General features: G+C 44.6%; 1 protein-coding gene across 1 annotated transcript; it reads right to left on the minus strand.

Moving 5' to 3' along the window:
* Window positions 1–845: 845 nt before the first annotated feature.
* On the minus strand, window positions 846–13433 carry REN (renin). The gene is made up of 9 exons (XM_082228492.1): window positions 13012–13433; window positions 10016–10172; window positions 9273–9396; window positions 8969–9087; window positions 8063–8259; window positions 7265–7387; window positions 6440–6584; window positions 5747–5845; window positions 846–5360 (listed from the first exon to the last, which is right to left on the minus strand). Exons 1-9 carry the CDS (start codon window positions 13143–13145, stop codon window positions 5199–5201), a joined length of 1260 nt encoding a protein of 419 aa, XP_082084618.1. The 5' UTR covers window positions 13146–13433; the 3' UTR covers window positions 846–5198.
* Window positions 13434–14758: the final 1325 nt, after the last annotated feature.

The raw sequence follows: 14758 nt of genomic DNA on the forward strand, positions 1-14758 counted from the left end.
GGGGCTCCAGGTTCTGTTGACAGCAGCGAGCAGGCAGCCAGCGGCGGAGACTCTATCAAGTAAACGCGCCGCTCCCCATGGAAGAGTCTCGTGCTGGAAGGCTCTTAGGGGAGGCTGCTGTGATTAAGTCCCCTGGGAGAAAAGGGTCCACCCTGACAGAGGCTCTGGGCCTTTCAGGCTGCAATTTTCAAAGCATGTTTACTTGCAAGTAAGCTCCACTGAACTCTCAAGTTCTGGTAAACATATTTAGAGATCTGGCAGCTAAAGAGGGGCATGGCAGGCAAGAATTCATCAGGAGCAGCTTCCCCCTAGTATGGAGAGGGGGGGTGTTATACCTGTCTAATGTGTACTTATTCACACATCAGTTGAAGGCAGCGTGTTTTGGTGAGCAGGGATGCCGGCCCTGTAAAGACTTGCCCCAATTATGTGTGGTGTAGTGGTTAGAGCAGTCATGGGGAAACAGTGACTCCAGCTTCTATCAGCTGCAGCCAGCATAGCCAGTGGTCTGGAACAATGGGAGTTGTGATCCAGCAACATCTGGAGGACTAGACTAGAGGTTTCCCATCCTTGGATTTGAGAGAGGACTGGTAAAACCCAGTTTCAAAGCCCCACTCAGCTCTGAAACTCACTGACTGACCTTGGGACAGTGGCGTAGGGTGGGTTGTCAGCACCCGGGGCAAGGCAAGTAATTTGCGCCCCCTAACCCGTGGATTTTAGCGGGGGCAGAGAGCTGCGAGTGCGAGCGCCCCCCCCCGATGTTGTGCCCGGTGCGGCCGGCCCCCCATGCACCCCCCACGCTACGCCACTGCCTTGGGACCATCAGTTTCAGTCTCACCTACCTCATAGATTGAGGTGATAAAAAACGAGGGGGCCATGTATGCCAGCCACCTTATGGAACATAGATGCGATGGTGATGTTAGCTAATAATTTTGCTTGAATATAACTCAATTTCCTCAGCCAAAAGCATGATCCATAGCTCAGCTATTAGTTTCTTCAACAATTATTAAGGTTTCCAGTTTTGTTCCTGACTGTGGCTATGTTCCTTTAAAGGCAGGTGCATGACAGGCAAAGCTTTAGGCAATTAAGATTTTCTTGACCTGGAGATGCAGTGATTGGAAGGGTGCTCCCTGATATGCTCTATCTGCAACAAGAGTAGCAGCAACCATCATTCTGAAGGGCACGTGTGAAGTGGCCATGCAGTGTATGTCTGTCTCTCAAACCCCACAATGCATTGGCTACTTCAGTCCATGCTAATCCTGAAGGAGAGGTCCATGCTTAACTCAGCACAGGTGTTCCTGATCATAAGTGAAATGCAAACACACACTGAAGCATGTTTTCTTTTTTAAAACAGCTCCTGGAGTCACAACACACCATGAGGCTGTTACCTTTTTCACTCAGAAGAGTGAGAAATCATCAAGAGAATCAGCAGCTTGTACTTAATAGAAAACAAATCTGTTAGTTGGCATGCAAAGGCAATAGGGCTCTACATGTATACAGGCTACACAGATAAGGCCTGGCCTGAACCAAGAGCTCCTTTGACTAATTCTGTTGATGGAGGAGTGCAGTGGTCTGTAGCTGTCATATAAGGAGAGGTGCAGGTGCCAGAGATCCTGTAAGCTGTAATGGGGGCCTAAATGCAACAAGGCAAACTCAAGAGGTAAATGTCATGGGATTGGGCTATGTGAGGGTAGAACGAAGTGTTAGGAGAATGGTCTCCCAGAAATTGGAGAGTGAGAGAGCTTGAAGCAGTGATATTTACATGTTCCAGAGCTGCAGGACTTAAAGGAACTAGCTTAAACTATAGTCCAGAGGACTAAGGACTTCTTGGTTGTGCTGCTGGCTGCCTGGATCAGATGACACTGTGGAGATTATGTAATTTTCAAGAATTGGTACCTGAATTTGCATGCTCACCTCTACCCTCCTCATTCCTTTCCAATTTTGTATTGTGTTTTTTAAATTGTGAGACTGTGAGCAGGGGACTAACTTCTGTAATCACTGTATAGCACTTCAAACACAATCCTAACCATGTCTACTCAGAAGTCAGTCCTACTGAATTCAGTGAAGCTTGCTCCCAGATCAGTAGGGCTAAGACAGCAGCCTTGGTAACTGTTGTAAGTGAACACCCGCTCTTTGTGAGATCTGGGGTTTAACATATTATAGCCCACCCAAAAACTTTGGTGAGCAAAATATTTAAAGTATTTTGATAGGATATTATATACATTTGATTGGTTTATTTTTCCAATTGAAATGTGCCAATTTCTAACCAGGAAGAATTGCTTCTTTCCCAAACATCTAGGAAGCAACACAGAGTGATTTTCATTTTCTCATGAAATAGAATGACTCTAATTATTTTAATCGGAATGGCTATAATTGTCCTCCTTGTTGGTTATAGTCTGAAGGGCTAATACCTCCTGGTTTCAGGTCATTAGTGGCTGTCATCTAAAGCCCTATTCCTGTCCTGTACAAAATGGGCAGGCAGGAAATTGTCCTGCCACATTGGCAGAGGTGTTAATAGACTGAACTAAGGGTCATTCAGATGCATTAGCTGAAGAGTCCCAATGGCAGAAGTATTCACTGGTGATTTATTTCTGGATACAAATTAAATCTTACATTGCTCAGAGTTGTGAAAGGTCCATCTTCCATCTTGGTTGGTGAAGGCTAGCTAGGAACTGCTGAGCCACTTGTTGGTTGGGATCATCCCTCAAGGTAGGTGTCTGGATTGAGGTGGTGATTAGAACCCCCCGTTTATAGCCCTCTGTAAACTGGGGAAATCCCACAAACTACACAGATTACTGTGTCGGCTCTTCTTCACTGAGGTTACTGAAAATGTGTTGGCAGAGAATTTCTATTTTGTTGTGAAATTCACTACCATGTGTTGTGAAATCCACTACCAATCAAATGTAAATGTAAACTTAGACAACTATGGAAAAGAATTTGAGGAATTTGTGGAGGATAAGGCTGTAATGGCTACAAGGTGTGATTGTAATATTTCACACCTAGGATAAAAGGGGGAGTGGCTCTGAGAACGTCAGAGCCTACTGGATCAAGGCAAAGGTCCACATGTTTTCACAGTGGCCAAGCAGATGCCCATGGGGAACCCACAAGCAACAGCACTCTCCCCACCTGTGATTCCCAGCAACTGCCTTTCAGAGGCAGGCTGCCTCTGACTATGAAGTTTGAACATGGCCATCTTAGCCATTGATAGCCTCATCCGCCATGAATTTTTCTAATCTTCTTTTAAAGCCATCCAAGTTGGTGACCACCACTGCCTCTTCTGGAAGTGAATTCCATAGTTAAACTATGTGCTGTGTGAAGAAGTACTCTCTGTTGCCCGACTGCCCTGACTCTTCTTCATTCAGTGTCATTGGATGGCCCTGAATTCTGGTATTGTAGAGTGGAGAAAAACATCTGTATATCCAGAACTGGCCCGCTTATGAAGCAAGCTAAAGCTCTCACTTCAGGTGGTGAAAGTGCAAGAGGCAGTGCTCTGCTTGCCCAACTGTTGCCTTTGATGCCAGAATACCTCCCACTCACTGGTGAGAGGGAGGCATTCTGTCACATGGCATTGACACTTGTCTTTCTCACCCCTGAGGTGGAGCAGATGAGCAGCAATGGCGTGCAAAAGCCCTGACTCCTGCTGGGTTTGGCCAGAGCTAGGGTGTTCCTGCATCCCACGTTGTTGCTTGGTTTCCCTGCGCCTGAGAGGAGAAGTTGAGTGGCAATGCTTTGTGGAATGCCCACGCTATCGTCAAGTTCCATGAGCGCCAGGGTGTTCCAGTGGTGGCAGGGGTGGGATGCGGGGTGCAGAAGCGGCAGTAGTTGGGTGGGATCGTGGTGGGCTGTGAGACAGGAGATAGCAATTCCTGTTTCACCTCAGGTGGCAAAACTGGATGGGCTGTCTTTGTCAATATCTACTTTCTCTACCCTATTCATTGTTTTAATGCACTTGCTATTGACTTCAAGAAGTTGATGACATCCTAAGTCGATACCTTCAACGGTTAGGTGGACAAAATTAGAATGTTATCTTGATTTCTAACCCACGGAATGGTCTGAGGGCTGATGGGAAGCAGGTTAGGTCAGTGTAGAGCAGGGGTAGTCAACCTTTTTATACCTTCTGCCCACTAATGCATCTTTCTTGATGGTAAAATTTCCTTACCTCCCACCAGTGCTCAATGGAAGGAGGATTCCGCTTGTGCTGTAGAACCCCCTGCCGCCCACCTAGAATCCTGAAATGCCCACTAGTGGGCGGTAGGGACCAGGTTGACAACCCCTGGTGTAGAGAGTCTAGCAAGTATCTGAGTGGAAAATGCCTGGAAATGCCATATATGTCTTCTTGAATTCCGTGACAGAAGAAAGGCAGGATATAGATATACTGAGTGAAATGAAATGGAAGATTCTGTTCTTCAATTTGCCTCATGCAATCACTTACAGACACGCAATGTTATTGCAAAAAATTACCACATCCAAATGGGAGTGTCATATAAGGATTTTGTACTATACTTCTTAAACCAGGGCAGTTCTGTCCTGTCATGTTTCCCATTCAGTGGAAGATATAGTGTCAGGAGCTCCACAAGACTGTAATTCCCAAGATTCTTTGGGAGAAACCCAGACTGCCAGATGTACCCTGCTTCAGGATTGTTCAGATGTGTTGCATGGGACCTTCTTTTTCTCTTACACTGTGTTTTTCCTCACCTTTGTTCATTGGCTATCATTTCCATATCTAGCCTGATCATATTTCACTTGAAAACAAGTAGGACTTTGCCAAGTATGAAATGTCCCTCTCAAAACAAGGACGGCTTTTTGTATGGATGTCAGTAACCACAAAAGTGAAGGGAAATAAGTAATCACAGAAGACGGACACTTCCCAGTCACTTCCTCTAAGCAGGAAAGGGAACCTTATAATTTAAGGTGGAAAGATTTCAGCTATCCTAGTTTTAAGATGGGAAGCAGAACTTTCAGCTATCTGACTTCAGTGGACAATATAGGAAGAGGACATTGAAATCCAGGGATTATGTTATTCTTGATGTTACTGTTTTATAGCTTTTAGCAATGCAGCAGAATAATTGGAGGGCTTTGCATACATATTGACACAAGCTCTTTTTGCTATTGAAAACAATATATTATTAAGCTGTTCTCTTTCACAGTTTATGCAGTTTCTTCTCAAAAGTTAGTAGTCTCTGAAACAGGACTCTTCCGTGTCAGAGGGATGTGGCAAAGCCAATTCGGTTGTTCTGCCGGTCAAATTCAGTGTAGTACTCTCCGATGAAACTAGCACCCAGAATCCAGAGAGGGCCCAGTGGAGGAGGAATATCAAAACCTGAGAACGCCACGGTGCAGAACTCTTGGCCATATTCAGAATGCTGCAGAGAGAATGGCACAACTAAGCAGGGAAGTGAGTCAGTGAGACAAGTTTTTTTTTGCCTTAGATCAGGCTTCCTCAACCTCGGCCCTCCAGATGTTTTTGGCCTACAACTCCCATGATCCCTAGATAGCAGGACCAGTGGTCAGGGGTGATGGGAATTGTAGTCTCAAAAACACAAAAGAGTTGTGTCCAACTCTTCGTGACCCCATGGACCAGAGCACCCCAGGCACTCCTGTTTTCCACTGTGCCTATTAGTGTTGCACCATTGCTCAAACTATCAGACCTCAAAAAATTCCCCCTGGAATTTTTTTCTACCCCAACTCCTCTATTTCCTAGCTGCCCTCCACCTTTCCTGTTTATTGTAAATCTTGCCCAGCATCTTACCTGGAGGACGTAGGCGGAGCCACTGAGTATGTAGGCTCTCTCTCCAAAATGGAAGGAGATATCAGGCAGCAAATGAATTTTCTTGCATTCGATGATATACTGTGAGAGGATAAAGGAGTTAATAGGAAAATGAAACTTTTAGGTCCTGTACTCAAGACTGTGGGGCAAAGTACTTCAGGCAAGAGTTGAAGACCAAGCCCATCTAATATCCATCAGAGTATCTCCCTCATGCCTATATTTCAATCTAGGTTTCATGTAAGCAAAAGCAACCTCCAAATCCATACTGTCTATACTCTTCACCTTTTGAGAAGACCAGCAAATTACTTACAAGGAGAAGGGGCAGTGCTAAGGTTCCTAGTATCAGACTTGACAATTGCACCTTTAATCAAGTGTTTTTACTGTAATGGGAGTCTCAGGCATAGAGCACTGTCATGTCTTCTTTTGCTACCTATGGCAGCCATTTTCTGCTGGCACGCATGGCACGTTTACTAAGATATGAGACCCAGCACTTCACTTTTTAACAAAACAAAACAGCATTCAAGGGCACCAAAGGAGTGTTTGCATGCATGAAAAAGCAACCAGGCTTCGGGTTCCACTGCTCTTTTTCCTCATGACTTTTTTGACCTGTCATTTCTTTGTCTACCCACTGCAAGAGAGGATAAGCTTTCGGAGGAGAACTTTCAGTTTGCTTACATCTTTCTCTTCAAACAAAGTAGCTCCTATGGCTTTCATCAGAATAGACACTGAACTAACTGGGCCCGTGATATAGGAAGTCCCAGTATCTACAGATGCCGTGCAGCCTTCGTGACAGAACAGCAGCTCGCCCCCGACAGAAACCCTGTGGAGAAAGCAAAACAGCCTTTCATGTTTCAGACAAACCCTTATGCCCTACCCATCCTCGCTCTTGCAGTGAAGCAGCCATTCTGACCTAGAGAAGATAAGTAACCTATAAGCTGTATGTGCTAATATATGGAGTTATCTATGGTGCTGCAGATGTTGTTGGACTACCAACACCCATCAGCCAGCATGGCCAAAGACCAGTGATGATGGGTAGTCTAGCAACATCTAGAGGGCAATGGGTTCCCCAGCCCTAGAGACCAAGCACACTTGTGAAAGTTTATTTGACTATTTTTTTGTGATATTATGGCCATGAATGTGTTAATGTAGTGCTGAATACATAAAAAGACAAATAAATAAAATTATACATTCCAGACAATGTAGATTTTACAGCTGCATCATATATTGATTTAAGGAAAGGATAAACTGGTGTATGAAAACGCCTCCACAGACCCTTTCCCTTCTCTTCCTTAATGCTTTTAAAGTCCTTGCTATCCTTTTGAAAGGATATTTTGGGGGGATATGTTTTGTACAATTTTAAAGCTCAATAAGGGTTATTGTTGTTGTTTTTAAAAAGGAACCCAAGTTTGATAAATGGAGTGTTTATCGGATTGTCACACGGCGATGGAGCTTAGAAGGGTTTGTGAATTACTTGGAGCAGTAAAAAGCAGTATCCCTCACCCTTTAAGATCAATGTGCCAATAGCCTTCCCGGCTGATGCTGAGATAGTGGAAGTCCCCCGTGTAGTAAGATGGATCACTGCCTCCCAGGATGATTTCTCCCCCAGTGTTCAGCGCAGAATTCCTAGGACAAAAATCACAAGCAGTCACTTTCTCCTTCCTGCCCACTCTTGTACCTGATACACTTGGCATGATACACCTCAGGTTCTTTCGGTTGGATTCTTGTTGGCAGGAGCAAAAAAACATGCATAGGTAGTAATGTGAGGAGAGTGTTCTTGTGCATGAGAATGTGGCGAGGGGAGTGATACTCAAAGTGGTGCAGTGATGGGCCAATGTCGAACTCTGCGTGAATGGAAACTAAGCTTTCCAGGCAAAGAAGAGCAACCCCAGTGTTTGTACATCAAGGCCCAGTAGCCTCTCTGTGTGTGGCCCTCAGGCCACACCCTCTGCCACAAAGAAATGGAGATAGGGCCTTCTTATGCCCCTGATTGAACATGGGAGGTGCTAGGAATTGAACCTGGAAAGCAGCACGTACTGTACCACTGAAAACATGCTTCAACTAGATCAGGCATCCCCAACCTGCGGCCCTCCAGATATTTTGGCCTACAGCTCCCATGATCCCTGGCTAACAGGACCAGTGGTCAGGGATAATGGGAATTGTAGTCCAAAACATCTGGAGGGCTGAAGGTTGGGGATGGCCTGAACTAGATAATGAGTTTTTGGTTCCTTATGAAGGATTTCTCCAGACCACCTATACTCCCAGTTATCTGGCACATAGGCGCTTCCAAACAACCATCACCTGCTGTAGTAGACAGAGAACACTTCTGACGTCAGAATCTGTTCAGACATGATCTTATCAAACACTGGGGTAACACCATCAATGGCTTGACTGGGATACCCCATACCAAGCACTCCATCAAACTGGGCATAGTTGAAAGGTTTGTTAGTGAGCGCTGTGGCTTCTGCAAACACCTGGAAAACAGGAATGCCAGCAACCTGGATAGAAGAAACAAGGAAAAGAAAGGTTACCTTTGCTAGGGAGCAAAGCAGGCATGGGTTTTTCTTCCCCAATGTTCAACCTGCATATTTGTAAATAAAGATAAAAAACTTCACCAGCCTCCTGTGATTTCCTTCCAAATGATAATGAACTGTGCCCCTGGAGTTTCTCATCATTCAGATAACTTGGAGAATGTGACAGTGCTGAATGCCAAATATTTCAATATATTGTTGAACTCTGCTTCCCATCTGCTCCAGCCAGCAAGGCTCCTGGTCAGGGATGATGGGAGTGACAGTCCAACAACACCTGGCAGGTCAGCTGCAAGTCCCCTATCCCTGATCTAGTGGTTGAAGTGACACAAGGCAGTACGGTCTAGCCTTTCCCAATCTAATGCCCCCTGCCAGATGTTTCAGACTACAATCCCCATCATTCCTGATCGTTGTCCTTGCTGGCTGGGGCTGATGGGAGTTGTAGCCCAAAACATCTGAAGGGCATCAACTTGGGGAAGGCTGGTCCAGACTATGTGGATTCTCCTTGACTGAGTACAAGAGGCCTTCAAACAGTGATTTGGTATAGAAGGATCCAGGCCTGTGAATGGCCTTGTGCCTGCCAGGGGAGAGGAAAGCTTTGCGCCAGTTCCCCTCCTTCAGAAGCAAGAAGGCATATGAGCGGAAAGAAAGGAGCCTTCTATCCCCTTGTAGTACTTACTGTCACAATGTCCTGGCTAAGGAAACCCTTGACGTGTCCTTTCCCATATTGGATTGCAATTTGAGTTCCATTTGGCCTGTATGTACTTGATTTGGAGGAGTCGTAGCGGGCATGGGAAGCTAATAGGAAAGAAAGACACTAAGGTTATATTATTTTTTTCACCAGAAACAGATCATACTCCACGATGAACAAATGTTTTAATTACCATGCATTCGAACGAAAAAAACCCATGAATCCAGGCATTTCCATACTATATTGTTGGCATGTGTTTCCCTGAGTATGCATGGTACTTGCGATCACTTACCACAGGCGCTGTACAGTGGGGAGCACTGGTGGGATGGCACCCAAAGGTTGGCCGACCCTGTGTCAAAAATGACTTTGAAGATCTGGGCTGGTGTGCCAATGCTGATTTCACCAAAATATTGTGTCTGAAAGACATGTTGCAATACAAATAAATAGTAGGTGCTGCTGATTCCTAAATCTTAGTGCCCATCCAGACTGCATTTGGCAACATATCATTGATGCTATAATAATGTATGAGTGGTAGACTGATGCTGCACCAACTACACATTATTCTGCTTTATTAGTTGTTTTGTGATGTGTTCCACGTGGTATTATAGCCATCTGGAGGGGAACACTCTTATTTTATTTATTTATAACATTTGAAACATATAAAAACTTATAACAAATCTGTAAGCAATGTTCTACAGCGCCACAAAAGTGCAACACACGAACAATCCTGAAAGATTTGACCTATAAAAATTACAGCATTTACAGAAGTTACAGGACCTGCACTGATGGGAGATGAAGCAGTGCGTCCACCCCCCCCCAAAAAAAAAACCAAACACCTTTGCAGATGTACGCATTGAGGAATGCAGGATCGCGCAAAACCACCCTGTTGCCATCATGAGCACAAATCACCATGGTTAAAAAGAACAGGTGGAAGGGCCCTCCATCACAGCACGCTCCATAAATATCTCTGCAAAGATGCTTGGGCTCCCCTGATCTGCTGACTTGCTTGCTCAAGGGGCATCATCAAACACTCACATCTCTGTAGTTTGTGAGGGTGGTAGGTGCTGTCACATTATGAAGCGCTTCGCCAAGATGGTATAGACTGTGCTCCATGGAAGGGAAGCCATCAGACACTTCCATCCCCATCTTCTGCAGGGTCTCCCTGATTGAGGGCATTTTCTTAAGCGGAATCCTGAAAGGTGTTAAGAAAGGAATTATAAAACTTGGGTGGCCACTGTGAGAATGCAATGTTGGATTAGGAGGATCTTTATCTGAACCAGCGGGGCTCTTATACTCTTGTGTTTTCTCTGGGATACGCAGAATGCCTCTCCCACTTCTGCCCCACAGTGAGCTGAATAAACTGCTGCAAGAACTAAAGTCATGCTGGTGAGGAAATATACAGTTTGTTTGAGGCCTCTTTCAGACTTTGCTGCAAGGGGGAAACAGCCTTGATTCACAGATGACAGCTGCCTTGGCTTGGAAGATACCTCTCACTTGCTCTAGATGGCAGTAAATGCTTGCAATGGACTGTCAGCAAGTAATTTTCCTCTAATCTTAAGCTATCTTTAAAAAGAGAGAGAATTGAATCACACGATTTTATTTAAAAGTCATTTAGCAGTTTTTGAAGCATGTGCTTCAGTCTTGCATATTGTTGTCCACAGCTTCAAACCTGCATAAATTTGTGGTCCTTACATTTTGGATGTTTTAAAAATTATTATTTTTCCAATATAAAGGGAAGGATGCTTCATGTTTGTTATATAAGCATAATTCTTTATTGCCACCCACCTACACAATGCTTCCCCCATCACTATCTGCATTTGTTGCTCTACAACTTGTTTTTCTATTCCTGAGGACCAACCACTCCTTCCTTTTATACCACAGTGACTCCCATACCTGCTTTGCGGCACCCTCTCTCAATTTCCAAAAGTACAATTACCAAATGCATTCGCTTCTTCTCTCAGAATCTTCTTTGTAACATTTAAAGTACAGCAGTGATGCTGTACTACAATGGCAAATTAAAAAATACAATTTAAATTTACCCTTTCTGGGGATAAGTGTTATCAGTAGCATTTTTTCAGCTATTTTTACTCTGTGAGTGCAAGGATTGTGCTACATTATCATTGTGCTACATGGTTTGCTACATTGTGCTACATTATCATTGTGCTACATGGTTTGCTACATTGTGCTACATTATCATTGTGCTACATTACCATTGTGCTACATTATCAGTCCTGTGTGAACCAAGATGGGCGCTTCCTTGTTCTTTCTATGATCCACTTGCCTTCATCTTCATCTCTAGCTTTCTCTCCCTCATACAGTACAACAGTCTCTATATATGGAGCCTTATGTGGTCCTCCCTCCTGTGCCCATATTTCTTTCCTTATGGCAATTGTCTCCCATTTAACCTTTGCATAACAATAGCCACATAGAATATGCTTCTCTTTCAGGTTGCCACACTGAGGACAGACATCAATGTTTCGCTTTATCTTTATAAGGGTTCCTAGGAATTCTTCACCTGCAGCGATTTACTTTAATGGTCCCCTTGATTTTGGGGCTGCCATCCAGATTTAAATTTCCGCAGTGCTGCTGTGGCATAGCTATTGGGAAAGTGTATTGTTATGTAGAAGCAGGTACCTAGGATATGTCATTATTAGCATCTTTCCAGAAATGGGGAGGAAAAAGCAGTTGTTGTCTTATGAGACCCTTTCATTGATTAGGGGGGAAATGGCATAGCTCAGGGGTAGAGAACATGCTTTGCATTTGAAAGGTCACAGTTTCAATCTCAAAAGTAGGAGGGGAAACCCTGTGTTCCTCTACCTTCCACCCCTCCAAAACAGCTTTGCTGACTCTTGTTTAAATTTAGTCCACATTAGCCAACAAAGCCTAATCACAATTTTCTGGAGACCTGCCTTGATTTCTCAGTGGAACTGAGACATTTCTCAATTTTAAGTAGCAGCTTAAAGGAAAGGATGTGCTTATTGCAGGCTTGTCTCCCAAATTCAGCTGTTCACTTCTCTGCTGAGGTGATTTATGCCAATCTGTATGTCCAAAGTTGTACTCCCTCCACTCTCTTCTTCTTTCTTGATCTTGTCTGGTAAAAACATCACCATACAATTTGTCCCCTCACCACAGTCTAGACTTTGTTTTCACCAACCTTTCCACCAGACATTTTGTTACCAGATCTTACTATTTCTGTGTTCACTTATCTATTATTTATTCCTTATACGTATATAACCCACTCATCAAACCAAAGGGCGTTAACCCACTCATCAAACCAAAGGGCATAGTATTAGGATTAAACAAGCTAAAGGAGTTTATACCTCAAAGAGTTACAATTCCCAGCAACCCTTAACAAGTGCCCAGAATTCTTTGAGGGAAAGAAGGGGCTTCAAATGTACAGTGGTACCTCAGGTTAGAGATGCTTCAGGTTACAGACGCTTCAGGTTACAGACTCCGCTAACCCAGAATAGTACCTTGGGTTAAGAACTTTGCTTCAGGATGAGAACAGAAATCGCATGGCGGTAGCAGGAGGCTCCTTTAGCTAAAGTGGTACCTCAGGTTAAGAACAGTTTCAGGTTAAGAACGGACCTCCAGAACGAATTAAGTTCTTAACCCGAGGTACCACTGTTAAGGTATATAGTGTTTACACAGCCTAAACGGGCTTTGTCCACACTCTTGCTCCCCAACTCTGCCTTTTGACTCATTTCTTATTATATCTTCACCCATGCCTTCAACTTCTTCAACTCTACCTTCCCCCAGTTTGAAATACACCATGGTGGTCTATTCTCTCCTACGTATGGTACAACTTCCCACCTGCCACCAGTCACATATAATACAAAATGGGCTGGAGAAAAAAACATGTGAATGCTAACATCAGTCCCAGCACAGTAGCTACATACACCTCATCAGGGAATTCTGATTTGTCCTTGACCCTGCTGCATCAGGTACTTAGCCTATGCATTCATTGTGCGCTGGGAAGGAGGCACTTCACTCAATACTAGGCCTTGACTTGAAAAGAGAAGGCACATTACCTTTGGAAGGCATCGCCGGAAAAGCACAAGAAGCAGCAAACCACTGCAAAGACCCAGGACCACGGCATCCTACTGCTGCTTTGGACAGCAGAACCTTCACTCTGGTGTTGTGTGCAAAGAGAAGCCACGTCCATTGGGCTTTTATAGAAAAAGTTCCTGTGCCGAACTTGAGTTTCTGCTCAGTACTGATTGGTAGGGAAGGAGTAATAAATTTTGCTGATGGGGGGATGACTTTGGGATGCTAAGCTTGACCTCACTTCCTGGCAAAGGGCAGCTTGGCCAGAGCCCATGAAGGCGTGCGTATGAAGACTCACTCTCTTCCATGATTAGCTCAGCGTACGTAGCTCAGTGAGGAAATCAAGATCCCGCTTATTATTGTGGAACAAATTTAAACATATCCCTAAGTAGGTCAGTCTTGCTCTTTTTATTTAATAGCATTTCTTAGCAGGTGGACTCCAGTGAACACTTTTAATTACTAAAGCAATAGTGAAAATTGAAATTAACAGTCCTGTACTATTTCTCAGAGGGACGCGGGTGGTGCTGTGGGTTAAATCAGAAAGCCTAGGACTTGCCAATCAGAAGGTCGGCGGTTCGAATCCCCGCGACGGGGTGAGCTCCCATTGCTCGGTCCCTGCTCCTGCCAACCTAGCAGTTCGAAAGCACGTCAAAGTGCAAGTAGATAAATAGGTACCACTCCAGCGGGAAGGTAAACAGCATTTCCATGCGCTGCTCTGGTTTGCCAGAAGCAGCTTAGTCATGCTGGCCACATGACCCGGAAGCTGTACCCTGGCTCCCTCGGCCAATAAAGCGAGATGAGTGCCGCAACCCCAGAGTCGGCCACGACTGGAGCTAATGGTCAGAGGTCTCTTTACCTTTACTATTTCACAGAATATGGAGTATCTATTTTTTGTGGTTGTAGGGAGTATTCTGAGCTGTATTAAGCAAGGGGAAAGCTAGATAACTGTATACATCTCTTGCTATCCTCTCTTACTCAATGATACAGGTAGCTGATGAAGCCACTTTGCCCCTTGCTAAAGTTGAGAACGTCTGAGTCAGATCAGTCCCCTGTGTATGCTACCTTGAGTCCTATGGTGGGTGGGATATAAGTGAAATAAATAAATATGGGCCTGGCCCAGCATTTCTGCCTCAAAAAAATTCTTAGAAGTGCTTTGCAGCAGTGATGGCCCTATCATTAGGCAGAGTGAGGCAGCTGCTTCAGGTGGCAAATGCTATGGGGTGTGCAGAAGCATACAAGTCATGGTCATGCACTCAGACCCTATCAATATAGCACAATCCTAACCATGTCTACTCAGAAATAATTTCTATGGAATTCAGTGGGACTTGTTCCCAGTTTGGTTTGCTGCTTTAGACGGCCGTTTGAAAAAGGGGTAACTAATTGCCCTCTTTTTGGCCAAGGCAACCTTTTACATCTGTGGGCAGTTACAACGGAAAATAAATAAGCTCTGTTTTCCCACACACTGTGTCAGGCATCATGCTTGTGAGCACAGATTTTCCCAAGCTCATCCCCCACCCCCGAACAGGTTAAAGGCCACAAAGGGGCTGACAACAAGGTCTTTCAATGAAATAATATTACAGGCACTTGGGATTTGGTGGGAGGAGGGGGGTACATATGGCAGCATAACAGCAAGCTCCTCCAAGTGTCAGCCAAGTTACTTCTGTTGTGATGGCCTCGGTAACCTTTGGGTGAGACTTTTTATATGACAGAGAAAGGCATGGGCAGCGTTTG

This window comes from Podarcis vaucheri (genome assembly GCF_965113315.1).
Source record: "Podarcis vaucheri genome assembly, chromosome: 6".
In the NCBI taxonomy this organism is placed as follows: Eukaryota; Metazoa; Chordata; class Lepidosauria; order Squamata; family Lacertidae; genus Podarcis; species Podarcis vaucheri.